The 20,144-nt window shown below is 43.7% G+C and overlaps 1 protein-coding gene across 2 annotated transcripts in view; it reads right to left on the bottom strand.

Moving 5' to 3' along the window:
* Positions 1-4,541: 4,541 nt before the first annotated feature.
* ADTRP (androgen dependent TFPI regulating protein) overlaps positions 4,542-20,144 on the bottom strand; it is a 33,269-nt gene continuing 17,666 nt past the window's right edge. Inside the window, exons 4-6 of one of the 2 annotated variants that reach the window (XM_064443592.1) lie at positions 16,294-16,409; positions 11,136-11,287; positions 4,542-5,428 (exon numbers count right to left, since the gene is read on the bottom strand). In XM_064443592.1, coding sequence (XP_064299662.1) covers positions 5,385-5,428; positions 11,136-11,287; positions 16,294-16,409 — 312 coding nt within the window. In that variant the 3' untranslated portion in view covers positions 4,542-5,384. The remainder of the gene's footprint in view (positions 5,429-11,135; positions 11,288-16,293; positions 16,410-20,144) is intronic. The other variant, XM_064443594.1, reaches the window with a different exon arrangement.

A 20,144-nucleotide genomic window follows, 5' to 3' on the forward strand; every position in this document is an offset into this window, starting at 1 on the left:
CCGTGCCAGACGTCTCCGCCGGTGCTTGAGGAGTAAATGCTAGTGCATCTGTGGCAAATTCAGGTGGTGTGCCTTGTAATGAAACATTAATCAACACTGCTTGTAACGTTGAAGCGACCCCCGCTTGCAGCATCCCTGTTCGTCGTAGTTAATGTTGAAATAACCTACAACTGCGCATAGCGTTGCAACGACCTGCAAGGGGCGGGGGGCAGCTTTCCGGCATGAGACACGGCCCCTCTTGGGGCTCAGGGGCGGGCGAGCAGCCTCGGCAGTTTGTCCTGGAGCTCCCACGCCCGGCTCCGCGTCCCCGCGCGTCCCTCCGCGCTGCTCCGCGGGGGCGCGGGCGGGCGGCGGCGCGGCGCGGCGCGCCCCACCAGGTGGCGCTGTGGCGCCTCGGGAGCCGCGCGGCCCCGCCCCTTCCCCCTCCTCCCCCCCCCCCGCCCCCCCCCCCAGCCCCCCGGGAAATTAAAAAAATCCGGACCGTCGAAACGTCGGAAACTGCGATGGAACGAAGGTGCTGAATTTGGGTCCGTTTTTCTGGGGCGTAGGAGGCCGGCGGTGGCACCACCCCGGCTTTGAAGCGCGTCTCTTCCCTTTCGGTTGCACGCTTCCCGAATTGTCCTTCTCTCTGTCCGCATCTAGAAAAGCCTGATAGAAACAAATGGTGAAGCACGGAGCACCACGTCTTATATACACATGTCCTCATTTCCCTCTTGGGCACGGCAGACCCTGCTGCGGCCATGCCACGGTGGATATGAGAGAAGAACTTCTTCCCTGTGAGGGTGCCAGAGCAGCAGCACAGGCTGCCCAGGGAGGCTGCGGAGTCTCCTTCCCTGGAGACATTCAAACCCCGCCTGGACGCGTTCCTGTGCCCCCTGCTCTGGGTGTGCCTGCTCAAGCAGGGGGGGTTGGACAAGATGATCTCCAGAGGTCCCTTCCAACCCCTACCAGTCTGTGATTCTGTAAGCTGTGTGAGCTCTGGCTTTGATTTTAGTCCTTGATCCCTCGATTTTGGGAGTCCCCATTGCTGGCTGAGGCAGGGAAAGGTGATTTGTGGGCCTGGACAAGAACAGCGCAAGTCCTTGCAAGCCTCTGGGTGAGAGCTCCACCAGCGAGGCAGGGGTGTGCTGCCCACTCAGTTGCCTCTGCCATGGGAATGGTCACCTCCGAGCCCCGGGACAGTCACCTCTGCAGCACAGAGCTTGTAAACTGGGGGCCTGAACTCTTCCCAGATGGACCCTTTCCCTGTGTGCATGTACTGTGCAGTGCACCCGTGCGCCGTGTCAGAGCTGGGGAATGCTGCTACCAGAGCTTTTGATCCTGATGTGGAAGAAAAGCAGAAGGAAGAACCAGTGTTTCCAAACACAGGTAGAAGTGACAGTGCTCTGTAGCACGCAAACTTTTAGTAGACTAAGTGAAGAACGTGTCTTTCACCTGCCAGCTGGCGATGGCATCGTTGCTAGGTGGTTCCATGCCACTAACTTGAATGAACAGCTCAAAAACAAAAAGCAGGTGCCTGTTGGTATACATAGGTTTCCAGCTTTTCTCCTTGAGGAACATGGTCCTTACTGACAGTGAAACCAGATCACCCTGCGTTCCCGGAGGAGGTAGTTCTGTTTGTCTCAGGTGTAGAAAAAAAAAAAAAAAAAGGTTATTTTCTTATATAAGTGCTGCTCTCTGGGTAGCGAGCAGTTACCCTCTCAAGGTGAAAGGAGCTTGAAGGTTTGCTTAAATGTTTTGAGAGCAGTTGATAGAAGGTGATATTTGAAACACCAAGTAATATTATTAAATTATATAGCTCAGAACTATTATTGGGCTATATTCTAGAGGTTTTACTCAAACCTATGTTTTTAAACACTAATGTCTGGAGGTTAAACTAAAGCATACTGACATCAAACACCTTAGGTGTTTGGTTTGCTTTCCAGAAACATTCCAGGACTCCTTTCAGGGTAGGGCCTCTGGAGACTTTAAAAAAGCAAAAAATTTCACTTTGGCGCTTTTGGCCACTTGTTACAAAGTCTGGCCTATTGTAATTGATTTGGTTTTTAACTGCTGTTTTTTTCCAAATGATTAATTCAATCACGAACAGTTCTTAGCTGTAAGCAGTAGCTTTAGTTCAAGAGCAGAACTTGATATTGAGGTTATTCATATGAATCCACAGAGCCAATAACTTCTTCCTCTGAGGTAACCAGATAATCAGTAGGGTTAAATACTAAGTAAAATTATTATGAACCCATATATTATTTTTTCCAATATTTACTGAATAACTTGCCTGGGAAATGGGTCTTAGTTTGGCTCTCATGGTGGATTCTAAGCCTCCTCTTACCAATACCCCTGAGACTGGTTAATTTTGTGGCACAAAATATTTAATTATGTGCTCTGCCAAGTGAATACAAGGGCTCAAATTGAATTTCAGCCTCCCTGGGCAACTATTTTAGACCCTTTGGTAGAATGTAAATGCATATTTTCTGCTTGCCAGTTCCTGGCCCCATATCCATCAAAGCAAATCTTCAGTAGTTCCACTGAAGGCTTGGAACAATCCTAAGTTATGTTATTGAGGTCAGATTGTGACCCTGAAGCTCTGGCAGAGACCCAAACCAAGAAATTTGTGTGGGAAATTGGGGAGGGAATAAATTAGCACTTGCCTATGCTTTTTGTGGGAGTAAACTGTTGCAAAGGTGTGAGCTAAGATGAAAGCTCCTAATCGTGGTGGATATTGCTTTCCAGCTGTTTTTGCTGCAAATAGCTCTCTGTGTGTGTATGGGATGGGTCCGTATTTTCTGGTGGTGCTCTGTCTCAAATAACCACCAATTTTACTTTTACTTCCCCTGACTGTCCCCATCCCCATCACTCTCTCTAAAGAAAAATTGCTTAATCTTGTACAAATGAAGTCCAGGATTACTTTCTAGTTTGGGTTTTTTTTTCTCTGTGAATTTAAACCTTCATTTTCTCTCCACCAAACAAAAGTGGCAGGTCTAAATAGTATTAGGTAATTGTGGTTGTCCTACTGCACATTGTACTGTGGAAAAAATTAATTGCTGGTTTTTTGCCCGAGGGTTTAAGCAGCGGTCCCTTGGTCTGACTGGGAGCATGTAATTTTCCTCCCAGTTGAGAGTGCGTACCATCGAGCAGCATGAAAGGATTCCTGTACAGCTGCACTGGGTGAGTGGGCGGGCATCTCATTCAGTAATAACATCTAATTTATACAGCCATGAAAATCTACAGCTATAAATAAACAGTTCTGACTGACTTTGCATACTTGCTCAAAATAAAATGAGAGAGAGAAACAGACTGGAAAGAGAAATCTAGTGTAAATATCGTAAAGGCCAGATCCTTGCTCGCTATACCTCAGTAAAACCTTCCCGACATCGCAGGGAAAATGTGAATTTGTGATCAACGATGTATGCTTTCCTCCTCACATGGCATCATGTGCACTGGAGAAAGGAAACCCAGGATCCCAGCAGTTGTGTTTTGGGGACAGAGGTTCCCAATCGCTTTCCCGAAGTGGAAGACTGGAATCCGGCCTCTCCGTGCAGGACGTAACAGCGCGCGGTCCCTCTTCTGAGCCCTTTTCAAAGAAAGAAACCTCCCCCACTCCTGCATGATTCTCCTCTCCTGCTGGACCCCTGTAGTCCAGCAGGAAAACCACCACATGAGATCCCAAAGGTAAATCTTTGCATGAGCAGGAGCCAAGGGTGGGGTCTGCCATCCACCTCCTGGCGGGGCTTGGGAAGAAGTGTCCCTCAGTATCAGTGCCCAGGCTTTGTTTTGAGTTTCTGACATTTAAACTGCTTGTGCTAGACTATTAGTACAAAAAAAAAGAAAAAAAAAGAAAAAAAAAGAGAAACAAAACCCAAGAAAACAAAACAAAACAAAAAAAAACCCAAACACAAACACTTCCCCACCCCCCCAAAAAGCCCTGCAAAAACCCCACCCCAACAAATCTGTACAGGGAGTCTCCTGAACTTTCTCCTCTTCCCTAATTGCCTTCATGGTTTTTCTTCTGTCTGCCTCTCTGAAATATTTCTTTTGAGCAGCATCTTTCAGCTGAATTCTTTCCATGTTCTCCTTCAGCTTCAAGAGAAAAGGGGGGGAGGGGGTGTAATTGCTTACATTCCCCTTGCAAAGTTAGCTGGAGCCAGTTGTCTAGATAAACTGGGAATTATTGAACGCGCGCACGTCTTTCATTGAGTTAACTTAGTTTACAGACTAGCCCTACTATATCAACTTCCCAGACTAGAATTTTATCAGGTGCTTAACATGTGAGAAGAACAATCTTATGTATACACATTACTTTTTTTATTGCTCACAGGCAGCTTACAATGTGTTTCGTTTTTACTAAGCTCTAGCAGCATTTGAAACATGAAAATAACACCCTGGTGAACTGTGTGCACAGTAGCTCTAAGCTAGGGGGTTTGGCAATGAAGATGGAGTTAGACATTTAAGTACTCCAACTAGTTTCAAATCCCCATTTAAATGCAAGGCTAATAACAGAGCTCTTTCTCTTTCATGTTGACCATTAAGGAACACTTACACTACTGTCGGTTTTGCCTGTTTATTGGAGTTTGCAAAGCAGATCTCCAGTGTTTTAAATGTTAACAAGATGTTGAGGCTAATAACAGAAATCAACTATATTGAGGAAGATTAGTAAACATGTGAATGGAGTGTAATTATATGGCAGGCAGCTTTATGTTAAACAGTGCTTTAAATTAACATGCTTTCTGTCAAAGCAATCATACAGTCAGTATAATTAGGTTACTTTTGCTGCAAGATTAACTGAAACCAAGAAAAAGGAAGAAAGTGTTGTGTTCAGATTTCCTGTTAAAATGGAGGGGAGATACTATGCATATTGATATTCCAGAATGTTTCTTGTTAGAAGAACTTGGCTTCATGGTGAACTTTCTGAGCAGACATTCCTAATTACGGTCCTTGTTAGCCCAATTTGTTATCTAGCTAGCTTGGAAGTCACAGCACTGTTAAAATTACCCCTCCTCTTAATTTTTTCCAGACTTGATGAAGGGTAATCCAAACAAGAGCTGGCTTGCATTCACAGGTCTTTTACAGTGTGGTGCCAAGCTCATGAGGGAGTTCGTTTACCAGTGACAAGTTTTAACCATGGACACATCCTCACGTACATTGTGCAAGAGATGAGAAATCTGTGTAAACAGATGAACACAATTTTCTTGTTCATAGCAGTTGCAGAGTTATCATGTAAGAGGCAAACATTTCATATTTTCCACCAGTTTTCCATATGTCTGATGACATAATGGCTTCACCAGAAGCTGCAATGCATTGGAGAAAGGATTTATCACAGCTGCATTTATTTTCCTCTACTTCATGGCTTCAGCATTCATGGAGAGATTGTTTGGCTTCAAGAGGAGGATTCACTTGCTTTTCTGCCTGTAGTCCAGTATTACTATTGAATCTCCTGTTTGGAAGCAGAGGAGAAAAAATTATTGGGAAAAAAAGGCACAACAGAGAAGTCATCTCACAGATCAAGCACACTGTTGGGAGGAGGATGTGAACCTGGCCCCAGCCTCCCAACATCCTTGGGGAACCGAACCTGTCTGCGAGTGGGAGTAAGCTATGAGCGCATGGCTTGGACCAGCTGCTAATGCCGAAGTGCTGCAGAAGCCGGATGAGCCTGGGATATCCCTAGCAAGTAAGGGATTACTCGACTGCTGAGCAATTGTTTGAAATCTACCGTGGGCCACATCCCTTGATGCACCTTGATGGTGCTTTGCCAGTGGGGAAAAAGCGTCTGCCACCAAACAAGCCTAGCTTGGTGCAAGAATATATGAAAAGCTTTAAAAATAAAACTCATCTGAAAAGGCATCAGATGATTAATCCTGCAGCTAAGAGATCTGGAGCGTCCTCACATGGACAGGATAGCAAAGCATCCCACAGCTTTCTGAAGCACCAGCTAGAGACCAGATGTGGTACTGTGGGGCACCAAGTGGGACAATAACCAAATATACTTAGGTACCCTTATCTAAAACACTGTCTCAGCCTCTCTTCTTCCCTGTTAATTATCACTTACTCACAGGGAGCCCTCTTTGAAAGGTGCTTTCCTTGTCCATAGACCTCAGAGGCTCTGAAACACTAATTGGTGGGTTGTTTTTTTTTTTTAATCTCCAGCCTGAAGAGCATTTGGCAATTGACCTGATATGGAACAAAACCTTGGCATCTCTTCCTTCCCAAATGATCCGGTAAGTATTTTGTACTGACCAAATGGAAAGTTTAAAGATGAGAGAGAAAAAGGTCCACAAGAAAAAAAAATACTAACTTCTTAGGCCAGGGGCAGGTATTAGCAAGCACCTGTTAATGTCTGGCCTTCAGTGATGAAATCGTAAGCCCTGAGTTGCCAGAGCTTCCGATCCAGTCTCCATCCAGTGGATCATCAGATAAACTTGTCAGCAAGAGTAGGGCATGTGACAGATGGTGCAGGTTTCCTTTAAATAGCTAGACTTCTCTACCCGAGGGGTAAACTGCAGCCTGGGAGAGTGACAAATATGAAGGATATAAATGTGCCATCACAGGTTTGTGGCACAACTAGGATGAATGGATGAGACAAAACTAAATATTCATTTTTAGTTTGCAAGCTCTGGGCTGTAAACGGTCTTAAATTTGAGTTCCATTCATCACTGGCAATATAGCGAAATTGTAGATGTAAATATTTGTTCACCGAAAGAAATAGATATACCCTGGACTCCTAGTCTTTGCTTTTAAAGGCATAATAGAACAAATGAAGATATCTTCTGGAAAGGAGGCTTAGTTTAAAAATCCCTTCTGGACACTATAATAACGAAGGGTGGGATCTCTGTCTGGATTGATAACTACCTGCAGAACACAAGCATTTTAACATTCAAACAGAAACTGCTGTTCACAAGCCTGTACCAGTACAATGGTACAATGACTTCACACCCCACACAGTTGCCCTTTGCATCCCTTTATTTGCCACTTGGGTTTCTGCAATCTCAACAGCTGCTCAGAAGAATGAGAGCATCGAGAATTCAGTTGTATTATAGTCTGGCTTTGTATTGCACAGATTCATGCACTGTCACATAGGCTGGGTTTCCCAATAGCTGACTAGAGGGTATTAAGGGACCTTGGGTTCACGAGCACGTGAATACAAAAATAAAACCCAGGGAAAACAATCCGTTTCTAAAATATGCTAAATGTTTCTGGAAAATGCATTTGATGCAAAAGTACTCCAAAAAGAAGAGGAAAAATACGTTAAAGAGAAGATTGTGGCCTAACTTTAACTCTGCCTTTGGTGAATAAGTTTCAGCAATGTCTGCAACATATTCAAGAGCTCGTGGAAGATCTGGAGAGGCACATCCACCCATGCACTGGGCATAAGAAAGTTAATCCTCCATGAGTTTCCTCTTTTTCCTGAGAGCGATGGCTCTTATTCTTCGCACGCACACACACACACACACACACACCCACTTCAGTGTCTCTCAGCCAGCTGCTGACCGAAGCTTTCCCTTCTGGAGGACAGCGAGCATCCAGGCATGGGTCTGTTGGAGCTGCTGCCTGCTCAGCTGTCCAGCCTCCCCTTCTGCCCTGTTCCTCTCCTAAAGAACAGTTCCACCACCTGGGGACGCACATTTCTCTGGACTTGGCAGAGGCCTTGAGGCTGTAAAATCTCGCAACTGGTTTGCCCATTGTCCTTCAGCAGGCATTTAAATCACTGGTGGAGCTGGTAGCTGTTGCTAGCTATAGCTCCTCTCCACCTGCATGTCAAAGTATTGAAGTGAAGCAGTTGATGAATGCTGGTTTGGGGTATTTTTTCAGGTGTGTTAGATGGAAGACAAATAAATCTGTTCCAGCTTCAAATGCTGGTGCCAAAGAAGAGACCTCACCTGAAACGAATCTGTCTGATGTGGAGAACTTTGATCTGAATTCCTCCTGAGGATCTGGTTGTCTCACCAGGAGCAAAACCCGAGGAAAAACTGCTTTGCTTTATTTTTGAGGGTTCTAGTTTGACTGGTCAAAGTAACATGAGATCAGTTGCCTGCATGATGTTTTCTACCCATAGGGAACGGGAGAAGCTGTCGCACTGTTCATCTTTGGTACTCGGACCATGCAGCCAAATTCTTGGCTGAGGTAAATTTATGGCAGTTAAAGAATCAGCCCAGTGTTTCCAATTATCCTCTTTGGAGTTTCTGTATTGCTCAACATTGTCTAGTACTCTAGAAACTCTGGGATTTAAAACACAAAAAAGAAGTCATTACTGGTACTATTTTCTGTGCCTCTCAGGCTGTGCAGCTGGGTTGCCTTAGTTACCACCAATCCAACTGTGCAAGGGGAGGGAGAGGAACATGAGAGATAATACATTTTTAAAATCTCCAATACTGTATGAAACAGTTTTTCTATAAATAATAAAACAAATTTAGGGTATGGAATCTTTTGGTTGTTCTGAAAAGAGAAAACAAGGTTATATTATTTGACAGCCTGGATTTTCCAGCTCTCAGAAATGATTTTGTATCTTTTTGGTCAAGCACAGGACATAGCTTTAAAAACTACTTGTTTGAAGCTGAAAGATGCCATGCGTAGACTTTGGAATAAGTTGGAAGTGAATATACCTTAAAGGGTGAAAAAGTGAATATTTATGTAGCTGGTTTTAGGAAAAGTGATAGTGGCCTGAAGCTATAAAGGAACATGGAAGAGACCGCATATGAAGCATGGTATGCCGTGGGACAAGCTTCATTTGCAGCCTACAGTCTGCCGCAGAACGTAACACTAGAAGGAAACCAGGCTTGCCACTCACGTAGAGCTATTTGTTAATTACTTCTTGCACCTTTGAATAAACACAACTTATCTGGGCGCTCAGCACGCTTTCTTCCTTCAAGTAGGAATGAAAGAAAAAGAAGGAGCTGCCCTGGAGCCTTTCCCTCTGGGGCAAAACCTGGTTGCAGCAGCCCAGGCAGGGCTCTCTGCCTTGGCAGACTCTGCCAGCATCAGCTCTAATTGCTTGGTGGCTACAGGTGTTATCAGAGAAGGCGTTTCCAGATGTGCCTATAGGAATTTAGTGGACAGCTGCATTACTCTGTATCTCAAACTGCGCCTTGGGGGGGACTGAGCAGGAAGCAAAAGAGAGGACAGAAGTGCCCTTCCATGTACCCTTTCTTTTAGGGGAGGGAGGAGGTGGGCAGGGCGGAGGGTACGGAGAGATGAAGAGGTCTGTCCTCTACCACCACAGATTGTTTCGCTTTCTGTGTGGGATTTTTAGGTTTGTTTTGTTTTGTGTTGTGTTTCTTTTCCTGGGGGGCTAACTGCATCGTCTCCCTTATTGTGATGGGAAGGTGAGACAGGAAAGGGTAGGATAAAGAGCTGCGTGGAGCCATTTTTGCTGTGAGAAGAAAGGTATGTTGGATTTGCGTCTTCATTCAGTTTGCAGCTGTTTTTACTCTGGCAATGCTGAGCCAAAGATTTGTCTCAGTCAGGAACATATTAAGACTCTGGCACACTGTAATTTGGAATAGCTTCCCTCTGGCTGTGTTTCAATGCTTACTGGGACCTCGTTATCGATACCAGCTTAAGGAAGTCCTACCCTTCATGCTATCACAACTGGAGGTGATTTTCAGCCTTTCTGTGTGCACAGAAAACAAAGCTGAGTGCTTGCCCCAGTTTCTTTAGCAATCTCTTAAATATCTCTTAGGTGAGTATATTTAGTCAGCTGTTCAAAACATGCCTGACTTTTGCAGTTAATTTGATCTCTGCTTGGCACAACCTTTTGTCCAATCAATTAACACCTTGGAAATCAAATTATTTTAATTCTGATTATCTCCAACATATGCATCAGGCATACTCTAGGCCTGAAATTACTAATACATACTTAGTGATGGAAAAAATCTGATACCCAGATGTCAGATGTCAGTATCGGTCACATAAAGACTGTCTTGTAATGATGATGCGGTCTTTGATTAGTAATAGTTACTATTTATATGATGCTTCTTACACCAGAGCTAGTGCAGAAAGGCTGGAGGTCTGTTTTCATTTACCAGCAATCCTCATCTCATATCATGTTTATGCAAGAAGAGAATTTGGCCAAAATTTCCAAACATGGGCACGTAGAGCAAACGTCTTATTTGCAAAGGTATCAAGCAGTGAAGCTGGTTATTCAGCACATTTGAAAGTCAATCTGCTGCTTTTAGGTAGCTGAGTATGGATGGTGAGAGACTAGCTGCAGACACTCTACTTTGGCTTGACAGGCATGTGAGACTTCACAAAATGGATCAGGCATCAAATGTTCCCTGAGAACAGAGGGAGGTTGTCTTATTTATTTTCAGAGGTGTTTTTGCAGTGTTTTTTCTTTCATCAGAAAGCTAGTTTAAGAAATTGCAAATGTTCACACATTTGTCCTAAATAAAATACACACGTTTTCCTGACAGAATCACTTTCATCCTCAAAAACTTGATCTTGAATGAAAACGGAGAGAGGGAATCAGAAGGAAAAATATAATATTATAATAATAACAACAACCCGTTCCAAAGCACCAAAGCTGTTTCATCAGTTCTTTCTTTCTTCCACCTGTTGAAGGCATCCTCATAAACAACTTTTTTTTTCTAACTGCTCATTTGTCCAAGGAAGCTGCCTTTCATTTTCTCTAAATCACTACTGATTATACCACTACCAAAGCAGAAGGGACATGTTCTCAATGGTCTGTAAAACTTTCTGAAGTGCTGTTTTACTCAGGGAGCCGCTGCGATGCTTTTACTTGGATACATTAATGCCTTCCTATAAATTGTCAGTAAACAGTGCCATTCCTTAGTCTGACAAACGTTATGTGAGGCAGGTGTAAAAGTTTTAGCCAGAGGGATCTGGCTTCTGTGGACCCTTGTTTGGGAAGGAATTCGAAATCCAGTGATTATGCTGGTAAGAGGGGCTTCTTGAGCCACATTAGAGAAACCTGGCCCAGCCTTTCGTCTGGTAGAGTTGGGATTCTTGCTCTGATTTGTTCTGTTTGTCAGTAACTGTTTATGAGCTGGCAATCTCTATCAGACACCCAAATACCTCCCCGCAGTGTACAAGACCCCCCTTCTTCTTCCCACCTGCCAGGCAATCACATTTTGGATCATCATTTTTTTTTCATATGGATAGAGGTGAAAAACAAAACTTGGACTGACCCCATATCATACGGTTGAGGAACTCTCCGAAGTTGTAGAAAGAGACAATGACGGCAAGGCTACCAGCAAAAAGGGCTGCTAGCCCGGCTGGGCTAAACAAAGCAAAGAGAGGATATACCCACTCTCCTGTTACAGAATAAATCCACAGGACCCTAGGCAAGGAGAGAAATGACCTTTGGTTAGGACCATTCATTTAGAAGAACCACTTCATGATTTCTAACTCCTGAAGGGCCAAGTTATCAAAACAATCTTGATACAGAGGAAATTAGCTCAGCTGTCGACACATCTCCTCGGCATTTGGGCTATTTGCTGTGAAGCACACTTGAGCCGCTGCTAAATTAGATGGGTTTCAGCTCAGGTTGAAATGCACACAATGTTCTGCAGTCACCTTGGTGGCATTGACTGTTAACAGCAGTAAAATAACAGTAAAATAGCAAAATGCTCAGACATAGGGATGTGCACTTGGCTATTCTGAGTGAAGCTTGTTCAAATAAGCTCTCATGTACATGTTTGCTCTTTAGTTACAACAGCTTTTCAGCCCCTATCCAGATCTTGAGGGTCTGTGGAGACAAAGTGCTCTTTCCCACTGTCTATCCTGATGCTGTTGACCACTGCTTTGGGGAGCAGAAAGAAGTTTTCAGGAGGTGGGAGACCTAGGGGAATTCTCTAGTACCTTTTTTCTTGGTCAGAGAGTAGGAGGAGAGGAGGAGCAGGTAGGTAGGAAACAGATGTAGCTGCTTTGCTCCTTTGTGCAGAACCATTTGCAAAGCACTCTTTGGAAAAGGGAAAGAAGGAAAAGGAAGAGGACTGCTATGCCTCCTTCACAGGGCTTCTTTTCTTCTACTTAGGCCCTCTGCCTCTTTCTCCTCTCAAAAATATCTTGCAGTGGCTGTCAGTTCACTGATATTATTTTCATTCGTAAGAGTGAAAATAATTCTTACTTCACTCATAAGAGTGGCTGGTAGCAAATGCCTCGACTAAAGAATATAAAAATGGTCTTTATATATTAAATATAGGAAAAATACATTTTTATGGATAAAATTATATATATATAAAATTATATATATATGTAAAGAATATAAAAAATAGGACAGGTCTCCAGTGATTGTTATGAAGATGTGCCATTCTAATGGTGGGCAGCACTTCCCTAACAAGAACCTTCGGGTCCAAAGAGTCCTAAAAGGTTTAATTCTTGATTTAAAAAAAACCCACATGTCTGAGGAGTATGCTGTACATTCCACCACTAGTGCTAACATGGGAATGCAATCCCACTCCCTCTGAAGGCACCCAACCACCTTACACTGAACATCACTTCTCTCAAAGAGAAGTGACAAACAGGCTGCCCTACCAGCCTGAAACTGTGTCACAAAACTGAGGAATGAGAGAGTGCTAAGTAAAAAAAGTCCGAAAAGACAATTTCTCCTTTCTCTAGTTAGAGGAGGAAGGGGTAGGGCATAAAAAAAGGTGGTTTTTACCTTGCCTGTAAAGGGAGTTTCACTAATCCCCACCTAAGGGATAGAGTGGAGAAATGGAGGGGGTTGGTGGGGAGCTGTCTGGGCTGAGCACGGAAACGTTAAGTGTAGAGACTCATTTTCATGATTTAAGGTTCTTCCATCAAACAAATAGGGATGTGAAACAGGTAAGTAAATAATTAAAAAAAACCCAAACACCCCACCCCACCCCCCCAAAAAAAAAGACCCAGCAAACCCAAAACAGAGGATCCTGCACAAAAGGCCACAAAGAGGCTGAGCAGAAACACTGATGACCAAGTGCTAACTGGAGCCCCTGCAAATGTCAGCAGGCGTTCTTCACTGCACAGGGGTACTATTTTCTCAAACAGCAAAACAGAGAGTGCCAACCACCTTTATTTTATATAATGAGGAGCTAGATTATCTTGATACAATTTGGCCAGCTGGCACGCCTCATATGAAGCGCTCCAACCCATATTTTCAAACCTAAATAAATGACTATGCAGGAGCACTAAAACACTTTCAGCTTTGTGACTTGGTGGGAGATGAGTGCTGCCAGGTTTTTTGTCTCGGGGCATACCTCCAGATTCCTGAACTTACTCATTTTGATAACAGATGGTTGACAGGTTTTGGTTTTAGTTTTGGGGTTTTCTTTTTTTTGCTAGGGATTTCATAAAATGCACCCTACAACTTGCAAATACATATTTCTCATTTCTTATGGGTAATCACCTGTTAAATATACATGCACGATTCAGAGGCTTATTATTCTGAAGATTTCATTTTACCAAATTTCAATTTTTACCAAGATTTTACCTTGGATATCAGTGAGTGAGTAAGAAGCAGACGATGCCCAGAATTACAGGGAGTATGGACTGAGATAACAGCCCTGGGTATAACCAAAGTTGCCAAACTGCTATAGGATAGAGGACAGCATATAGATACCAGAGAGAGGAGATGTGCTGTCATAGTACAGCTGGATGCAATGGGGGAATTTATCCTGTCCTCTTATTACCTGTCCGTTAGTGTTAATGGGACCACCGCACTCACTGAAGGGGAAAAAAAGATATCACTAGGAAATTATTAAATGAGAAGATCCAAAAAGGACAAAAGAACGTATTTGGCCACATATGAGCTCTCAGAGACTGTGGTTAATTCAAAATTAAAAGGTTGCGGACTGAAAATGAGCATGCAGTGACGATAAAATATTTTGATTCCTAACAGAGGTGGAATATGGACATACTACCAGAAAGCCATCAGGCTAGACTTAATTTGGTTTGGGGGTTTTTGTATTTTAGTTTTGTATACAAAGTGCAATCTATAATGATTTATATTCCCTTGCAAATGAACTTTGAACTTTTCTCTGAAGACATGCAAAATTGTGATGATTAAGGTTTAGATATCTTAATATATCTTAATATATCTTAAGATATACTGATCTGTTACCCCTGAAATGGGAAAGGGCAATCTGCTGTTACCTCCTTTTAAAAATTTAAAATGGCAGTTCTAAAATTTATATATTCTTCACTGTTTTCAGTGTGGTGACTCCAGGAGTAAGATGTTACTTAATGCAACGAGGAGATGCAAGATCCATCCTAGCAAAAATTAACTAACATGCCTAAAGGTTCTCTTAGCCCTGGTGTCCCACAGCTGAAAGCCATTTTTCCTTTTTGAACACTATGGGTATTAAAAGCTATAGTGAAGCCCTGCTCAGAGGCAGGTACCTGGTGCAAGGCTGCTCGCTTTCTCTATTGCCTTGCAGGGGCCAGTCAGTTCTCAGGCCATCGATGCTGAGGAAGGGGAAGCACAGCGATGACAGTGGCAATTCAAGGATCAGCTTTTAGGAAGGACTCTGTTGCTTGCAAAACCTAAGGTGCCCAAATGGGACTATTAAATCACCAGGTTGCAGCACCAATAGTAAAATGTGTACACGCGTTAAGACTTCACTGCACAAGCTAAAAAAATTTTTCTGTTAGTTGAAAGTTGTTGTCTGGTTGCAGGGAACCAAGACAAGGAGACAAAAAGAAAGCAGATAGGAGGTTCCTTGCTGCCTCGGGAGGATAGAAAGCAGCAGTACTGAAATCCTAACATCTTTTATCTAGTTATCAGGGCCCAGGAACACAGCGGACAAGTGCTCTAAGGGACCACTTTCCACTCAGGACCCCGGCAGCACCATTGCAACATCAATTCAGAGAAGATACTGGGAGGGCTCAAATGTGTTGACGCATTTGTTGCTCTTCAGCCTTTAATGAGGGTTTGGGTCCTGGCATGAGCTGTATCTCCTGTCGGGTGAAATTGCTCAGTTGATACGGGCTGTAGGGGAAAGCACGGCACACATGACTGCAACAGTTGCCTGGAGAGCCATCTGGTCTCAAAGGCAGTAAAACCCAAATACTGTCAGAACACAAACAAAACAAAGCTGCCGTTAAGCAACAGAGTGAACCAGAACATAGTAAAGGAATTTAGGAAGCCATGGTCACAATCCTATTAGGCTCTGGGCTGGATTGGGGTAAATGTCTACTAACTTGTTTACGTAATGTAGCAGTGAAGTCCATTGCTTCCACAGCCACTCTGATGGGTTTCAAGTCACAAGAACGTTTTGTCTGTGCAGTTTATTTTCTATTCCGGATTTTCATTTGGTGGGATGAAGGTAGTCTTTAGCTGAGAGTGGGAACTGGTGGGTAGGAATGGGAAGGATGGGTTCCCTCATAGTCCCAGTGACTTCTCGGAAATCTTTGCATGAGGACAAGTCACCTCTCTGCTAACCAGTTGTTCTGTATCCTCCGCTCTAAGGCCTGGGTGTTTCCTGAGCTCTGGAAAGTGATACCGCAGCATACCCTGAAACGATATGGACCTGTTCCTGAGCTGAGTCTCATTAGGAGGCATCCTCAGAGTGGCTTGAAGTGTTGGCAGCTGCCCATAGCTAGATGGAGTGGGCAGTGCCTCCAGACCCCGGCACTGCAGCTGGGATGCAACGAGCAGGAGCGGATGCAAACCCAGCTCCAGGAGTGCCTGACACACAGAGGAGGTGGGTGGATGGCTATGGGCTGGTGGGGGGCCTGATTAAATATAGTTTATTGTCTCAGGATCACCCTCCAACAGGCTGGAGATCAACTGTGGCACATTGCTGGAAATGTAGGCGGTGTCCACCGGTGGAGTGGGAGGTGGTAGTGGGGCAGATGCCTCCTTGCTACCCATCAGTTTGCACCTGGCTCTGAGTATCATTTTCTGTCTCAGGTTTCTAAACCCAGCCATATGTCCCTGCCAAATACCAAACTGAGTTTTACTCCTCTTCTGCTCCTGTGACCCCCAGACCTTTGAGATTTGGTGGTTTTGCAGTGACCAAGACAGCGAGCGGAGGTCAGTTTGGTGGTACTGGTAGAAATAACAACTCCAGCCCAGCAGAAATAATTCCAAGTTATGTTTATGGCAATTTAGTTGCTTTTCTATAAGAGGCCTTAGAAGAGCGGGATATACTATGTATGGTCTCAGGACCTGTACTATGTTTGAAGAAACCTGCTCTGCCTGTGTCTGGAAATAGTTTTCATGGGGCTCAGCTGAAGTTTAAATGACTTCTCCACAGACTACTGTCTCCCATGTGACTGGGAGGGAACTTAAATAAGTACAGCGTTTGGCCTTCTTTTACAAAGTAGATCACTTGAAGAAAATATTTTAAAGTACGCAATTCTTACCAACTGATATACAGAAAAGCGACAAATCCTAATAGGATCAATCCCTTCTTCTTTGCTGGGTAACGGTGCGGCGTGGCAAGGATTTCCAGGAGAGCAAATGGCAATATAGCTGTGTGCTGAGGAGAAAAGAGAGTCTATCACTGGCCGGTTGCGGTGCCTCACCTTCAGTCATTGCTGATCACAAAGGTCAAGAGCCTGCCTATGGGCAAAGGATTTTTTAACAATACTGAATGTAATTGTATACAAATGCAAACACTTCATATTTTTTTTTTATAGTGAAGAAGTACCCCTGCGGTAACGAGCATGGAAATTTTCTTGTTAGTACGCTGTAGAAAGTACTGTAATGAGGTCTGCCTGTAGAATGTTCTGTGTTACTTGATAATAGGTGAGCTTTCCTTTTACATTTTATAATGTAATATATTTTTTGGTAATTCCCACTAGAGTACCAAAGATATTGAAGTCTATTGTTATGTGCACTTGACAATGTCAAAAGCCTCTTCTCTGAACTCATTAAGCAATTGCTGAATTGCCTTCATGTTCTCTTCAAGTCATTATTGTATTTTATGTATTGTCATTTCTTATTTACTCCAGTGCAACTGCAGTGTGTTGTGCTTCTCTTTGTAAACTGGACAACATGGTGGTAATCATACAGAGGACTTAAGTTAGCTGCGATTCAAGCTGATGAAGGAACTTCAAACAAGCTTAACCAAGGGTTAGTAAGCAAGAGTTAGTTAGCAAGAGTTAGCTGGCTGGAGAAGGTCTTTTTTCCTTCTCCCTTCTTTTGTCAAGGAGTTTGAATTGTGTTAAGAGGCTTCAGTTTCAAGCACTTTTATGATGATAAATGAGCATGGAGGATTTTCAGCACAGGGCAGACAGCTTGGTGGCACTGACTGTTTTGTGGTGGGGAGCTGCCTCCAGGAGGGGTGCCCCTCACAGTGGGAAAGATGGGAGCACAGCAGAAATCCTTCTGGACTCAGATGTTAAATGGACAATATGGGGCTCTTGGGCTGCTAAGGCCTCAACTTCTTGGGTGATATGTGGCAACTTGAGAAAATAATTTCTAGGGGTGATTTTTCCCCACTAAAAGTTTTGTAGTATTCCTTGTGCAAGATAACTGTTTTGTGTTGCAATACCTAAGGACAGAAGCCCTAAACAGCGCTGGGGAACAACACAGCAAAAGCAGTCAATGAGATGCAACAGAAGAAAACTATAGCAACAACTGTAGCTGACTAGTTGGTTAAATTCCTATTAATTAAGCAAATAGCTTCATGGGTAGATGAGGAGAGGGAAGGCGGAAGGGCAGCAGAGAAAAGATAGATAGACTTTTAAACAGAAAAAAACACCACACTAATGATTTTTTTGTTTATCCTAGAGGCACAACCTGCTGGGTGTATGGTATAAAGTTTCCTCTTGTCCCAAGGAAGTGGTTCTAGTACCTTCAGTGTACATATTTGTCAGAAGCTGTGCTGAGTGTCTGATATAGTAGCGTGGTGTCAAAGTTTTATTGCTGTATATTTATAGTATTAGTTGCCACAAATACATGTGAAATTCTTTAAAAACACGTTCAGCTACAAACAGCATCCATGAAAACATTCTTTACCTATTTATTTAAGAGGCGGACATCCATTTTTATCTGCTGCTGCCAAGTGACAGCTCACTGGAAGCTGCACATCCTCCCTCAGGCCGCCCAGTGCACCCCAGGAGCTGCCAGTCATACCTGGCTGTCCCACTACCAAATAACCCTTCCGTCTCAGTTATCATTTTTCAAAGAAAAGAGATGGAAAGGATTTATTTGATGTTCCAGTTCCTCTCACTCACTGGCACTGAGATTTTGTCTCTGCTCTGTTTCACAAAGACAGTCTTCAGCTCTACAACCCCCTTGGTTGATAGCAGAGGTCTCGTATAAGTACAAGTGATTCCTGGATTCATTTAACCAGAAAAATGTCTTCAATGCACACAGTTTTCATATATAATCCTTGTAACTGTATTTAGTCAGAAATCTATGTGTTAAGCTGCTTTTAGAATGATTAAAAAAAAGGTTTATTTTCCATAGGTGGTCAACAGTTTGTCTTTGAATAAAACCAAAATGCCCATGCAAGACAGAAATGATGGAAATCTTGCACTTTGTCCTCGCTTTTAGGCTTTAGCCTTTTGCAATGGATTTGTCCATTATGCAAAGTGGATATAAAGTCCTGGTTTTCATCTGACATCCAGTGGGCTACAAAATTCCTTTGGGATACACAAATGTCCTTTCCAGTCCTTTAATTCATTTAAACACTTTTAACAACTGTAGGCTTGTTGTTCCAGCTGTATTATTGCTGTCCTAAGAGGGATTTAGTAGGAGTGACCTGGTGAAATAACCCTTTGTTGAAGTGAACCGTTTTTAAGTGGGGGTTATTTTATATACTTATTCCCTTAGTTTGCAGCTTTTTGTTCTCAGAGTGAATGTTAAATAAGTACAAGTCAGCAGTATGATGCTGCTTTAACAGAAAAAGCATGTGGCGTTCTGGGATGGTATTAACAGGGATATAGTGTTAAGAAAGACCTGGGAAGTCACTATGCTGTTCCACTTGAATTGATGAGGTTTTGGCTGGCACTCTGTCTCTGATTTAGGGTACCCAAAAGCTGTTCGAAGATAGGCGTAGAAATCAGGACTGAATGCGTTGTTGCATCTGGAGAGAAAAGGAAGATGAAAGAAATTTCAAAGGCTTGAGAGGTTGATACAGTGATGACTGCGATGGGCAAGTTCTCCATGTCCATTGTGAGTAGGACCAAGGGCATCTGGCTTGTTTTTTTTCTCAAGAGAGATGTAGCTTTATACCGGGAAATACGTAGCAAGCGCAAGCAGGGAAATGACCATCTAGGGGAGCTGGGCAAGCCCTTTACAGGAGAAGCTAGACAAGTTGAGTGACTGCCAAGCACCCTCTGGGCATCTCTGACCCAGCATCAGTTCTGCCCTGAACTAGCTACCAAGGGCAGAGCCAGAGCAAGTGCACACATCAAGAAGCAGAGGATGAAAGCATGGAGAAATGGGGGCTTTCTGCTTCTGACGGGAGCAAGGTATCATGACTAAGGCCACCAACATCTCCACTCGCTTAGCCAACGTCTTCTCTTTCTCAGTTCATACATCTTTGCACTTCCTTACGGTACGTGAACCCCACAGGAAAGGCAGAAGAGGAGAGAAAAGCCGAGCTTTGCACCTCCTCTTCAATTTCTCATTTGCCTCACGGGAGCAAGCAGCACCGCTCTGGATGATGTCCAGTGTCCTGCAGCAGCACACTAACATGCGGACAGCATGATACAGTCACAGGGAGCAACAAGCTGGGGGTGGCGAGGGGGAGCCCACTGCTCTAACACAGGCATTGGCACTGCAGGTGAGTGGCAAACTGGTAGTGGTTGTGAAAGAGAGTTGGGAGATCTTCTTTTTATTCTAGGTTGATTTAGAAAATGCTGATTTGCTTAACTACTCATTATTTGGCAGGCTTCTCCACTTATGGCGATGGAGAAAATACCCGAGGGCCCGTAAATGAAAAGAAGTTTGAAAGTTACTGTCAAAGCTGGAAAATTTGGCTGCTTTTGGAAATAGTCAAGAGTTTAGTGGAAGGGGCAGGTTCAAATTTCTGCTCTGCCTGATTCTCAGGGGCTTGAAGCCAAGCTTCCCGTTGCCTGGAAGGGTGCTTCCACTTCAAAGAGCAGTGAAAGCATTCAGGAGTGGGGCAGTCCACCTCTTGTTTTGTGAACAGTTTGTTAAACTTCTTGGATCTACCTGATAAGGAAAAAGGAAAAAAAAAAAAAAAGTGGCATAGGAAAGCTGCTTTCTTCCCAAGTCCAGTGACGACACCGGCACATGA

Source organism: Phalacrocorax carbo, chromosome 2 (assembly GCF_963921805.1).
Source record: "Phalacrocorax carbo chromosome 2, bPhaCar2.1, whole genome shotgun sequence".
In the NCBI taxonomy this organism is placed as follows: domain Eukaryota; kingdom Metazoa; phylum Chordata; class Aves; order Suliformes; family Phalacrocoracidae; genus Phalacrocorax; species Phalacrocorax carbo.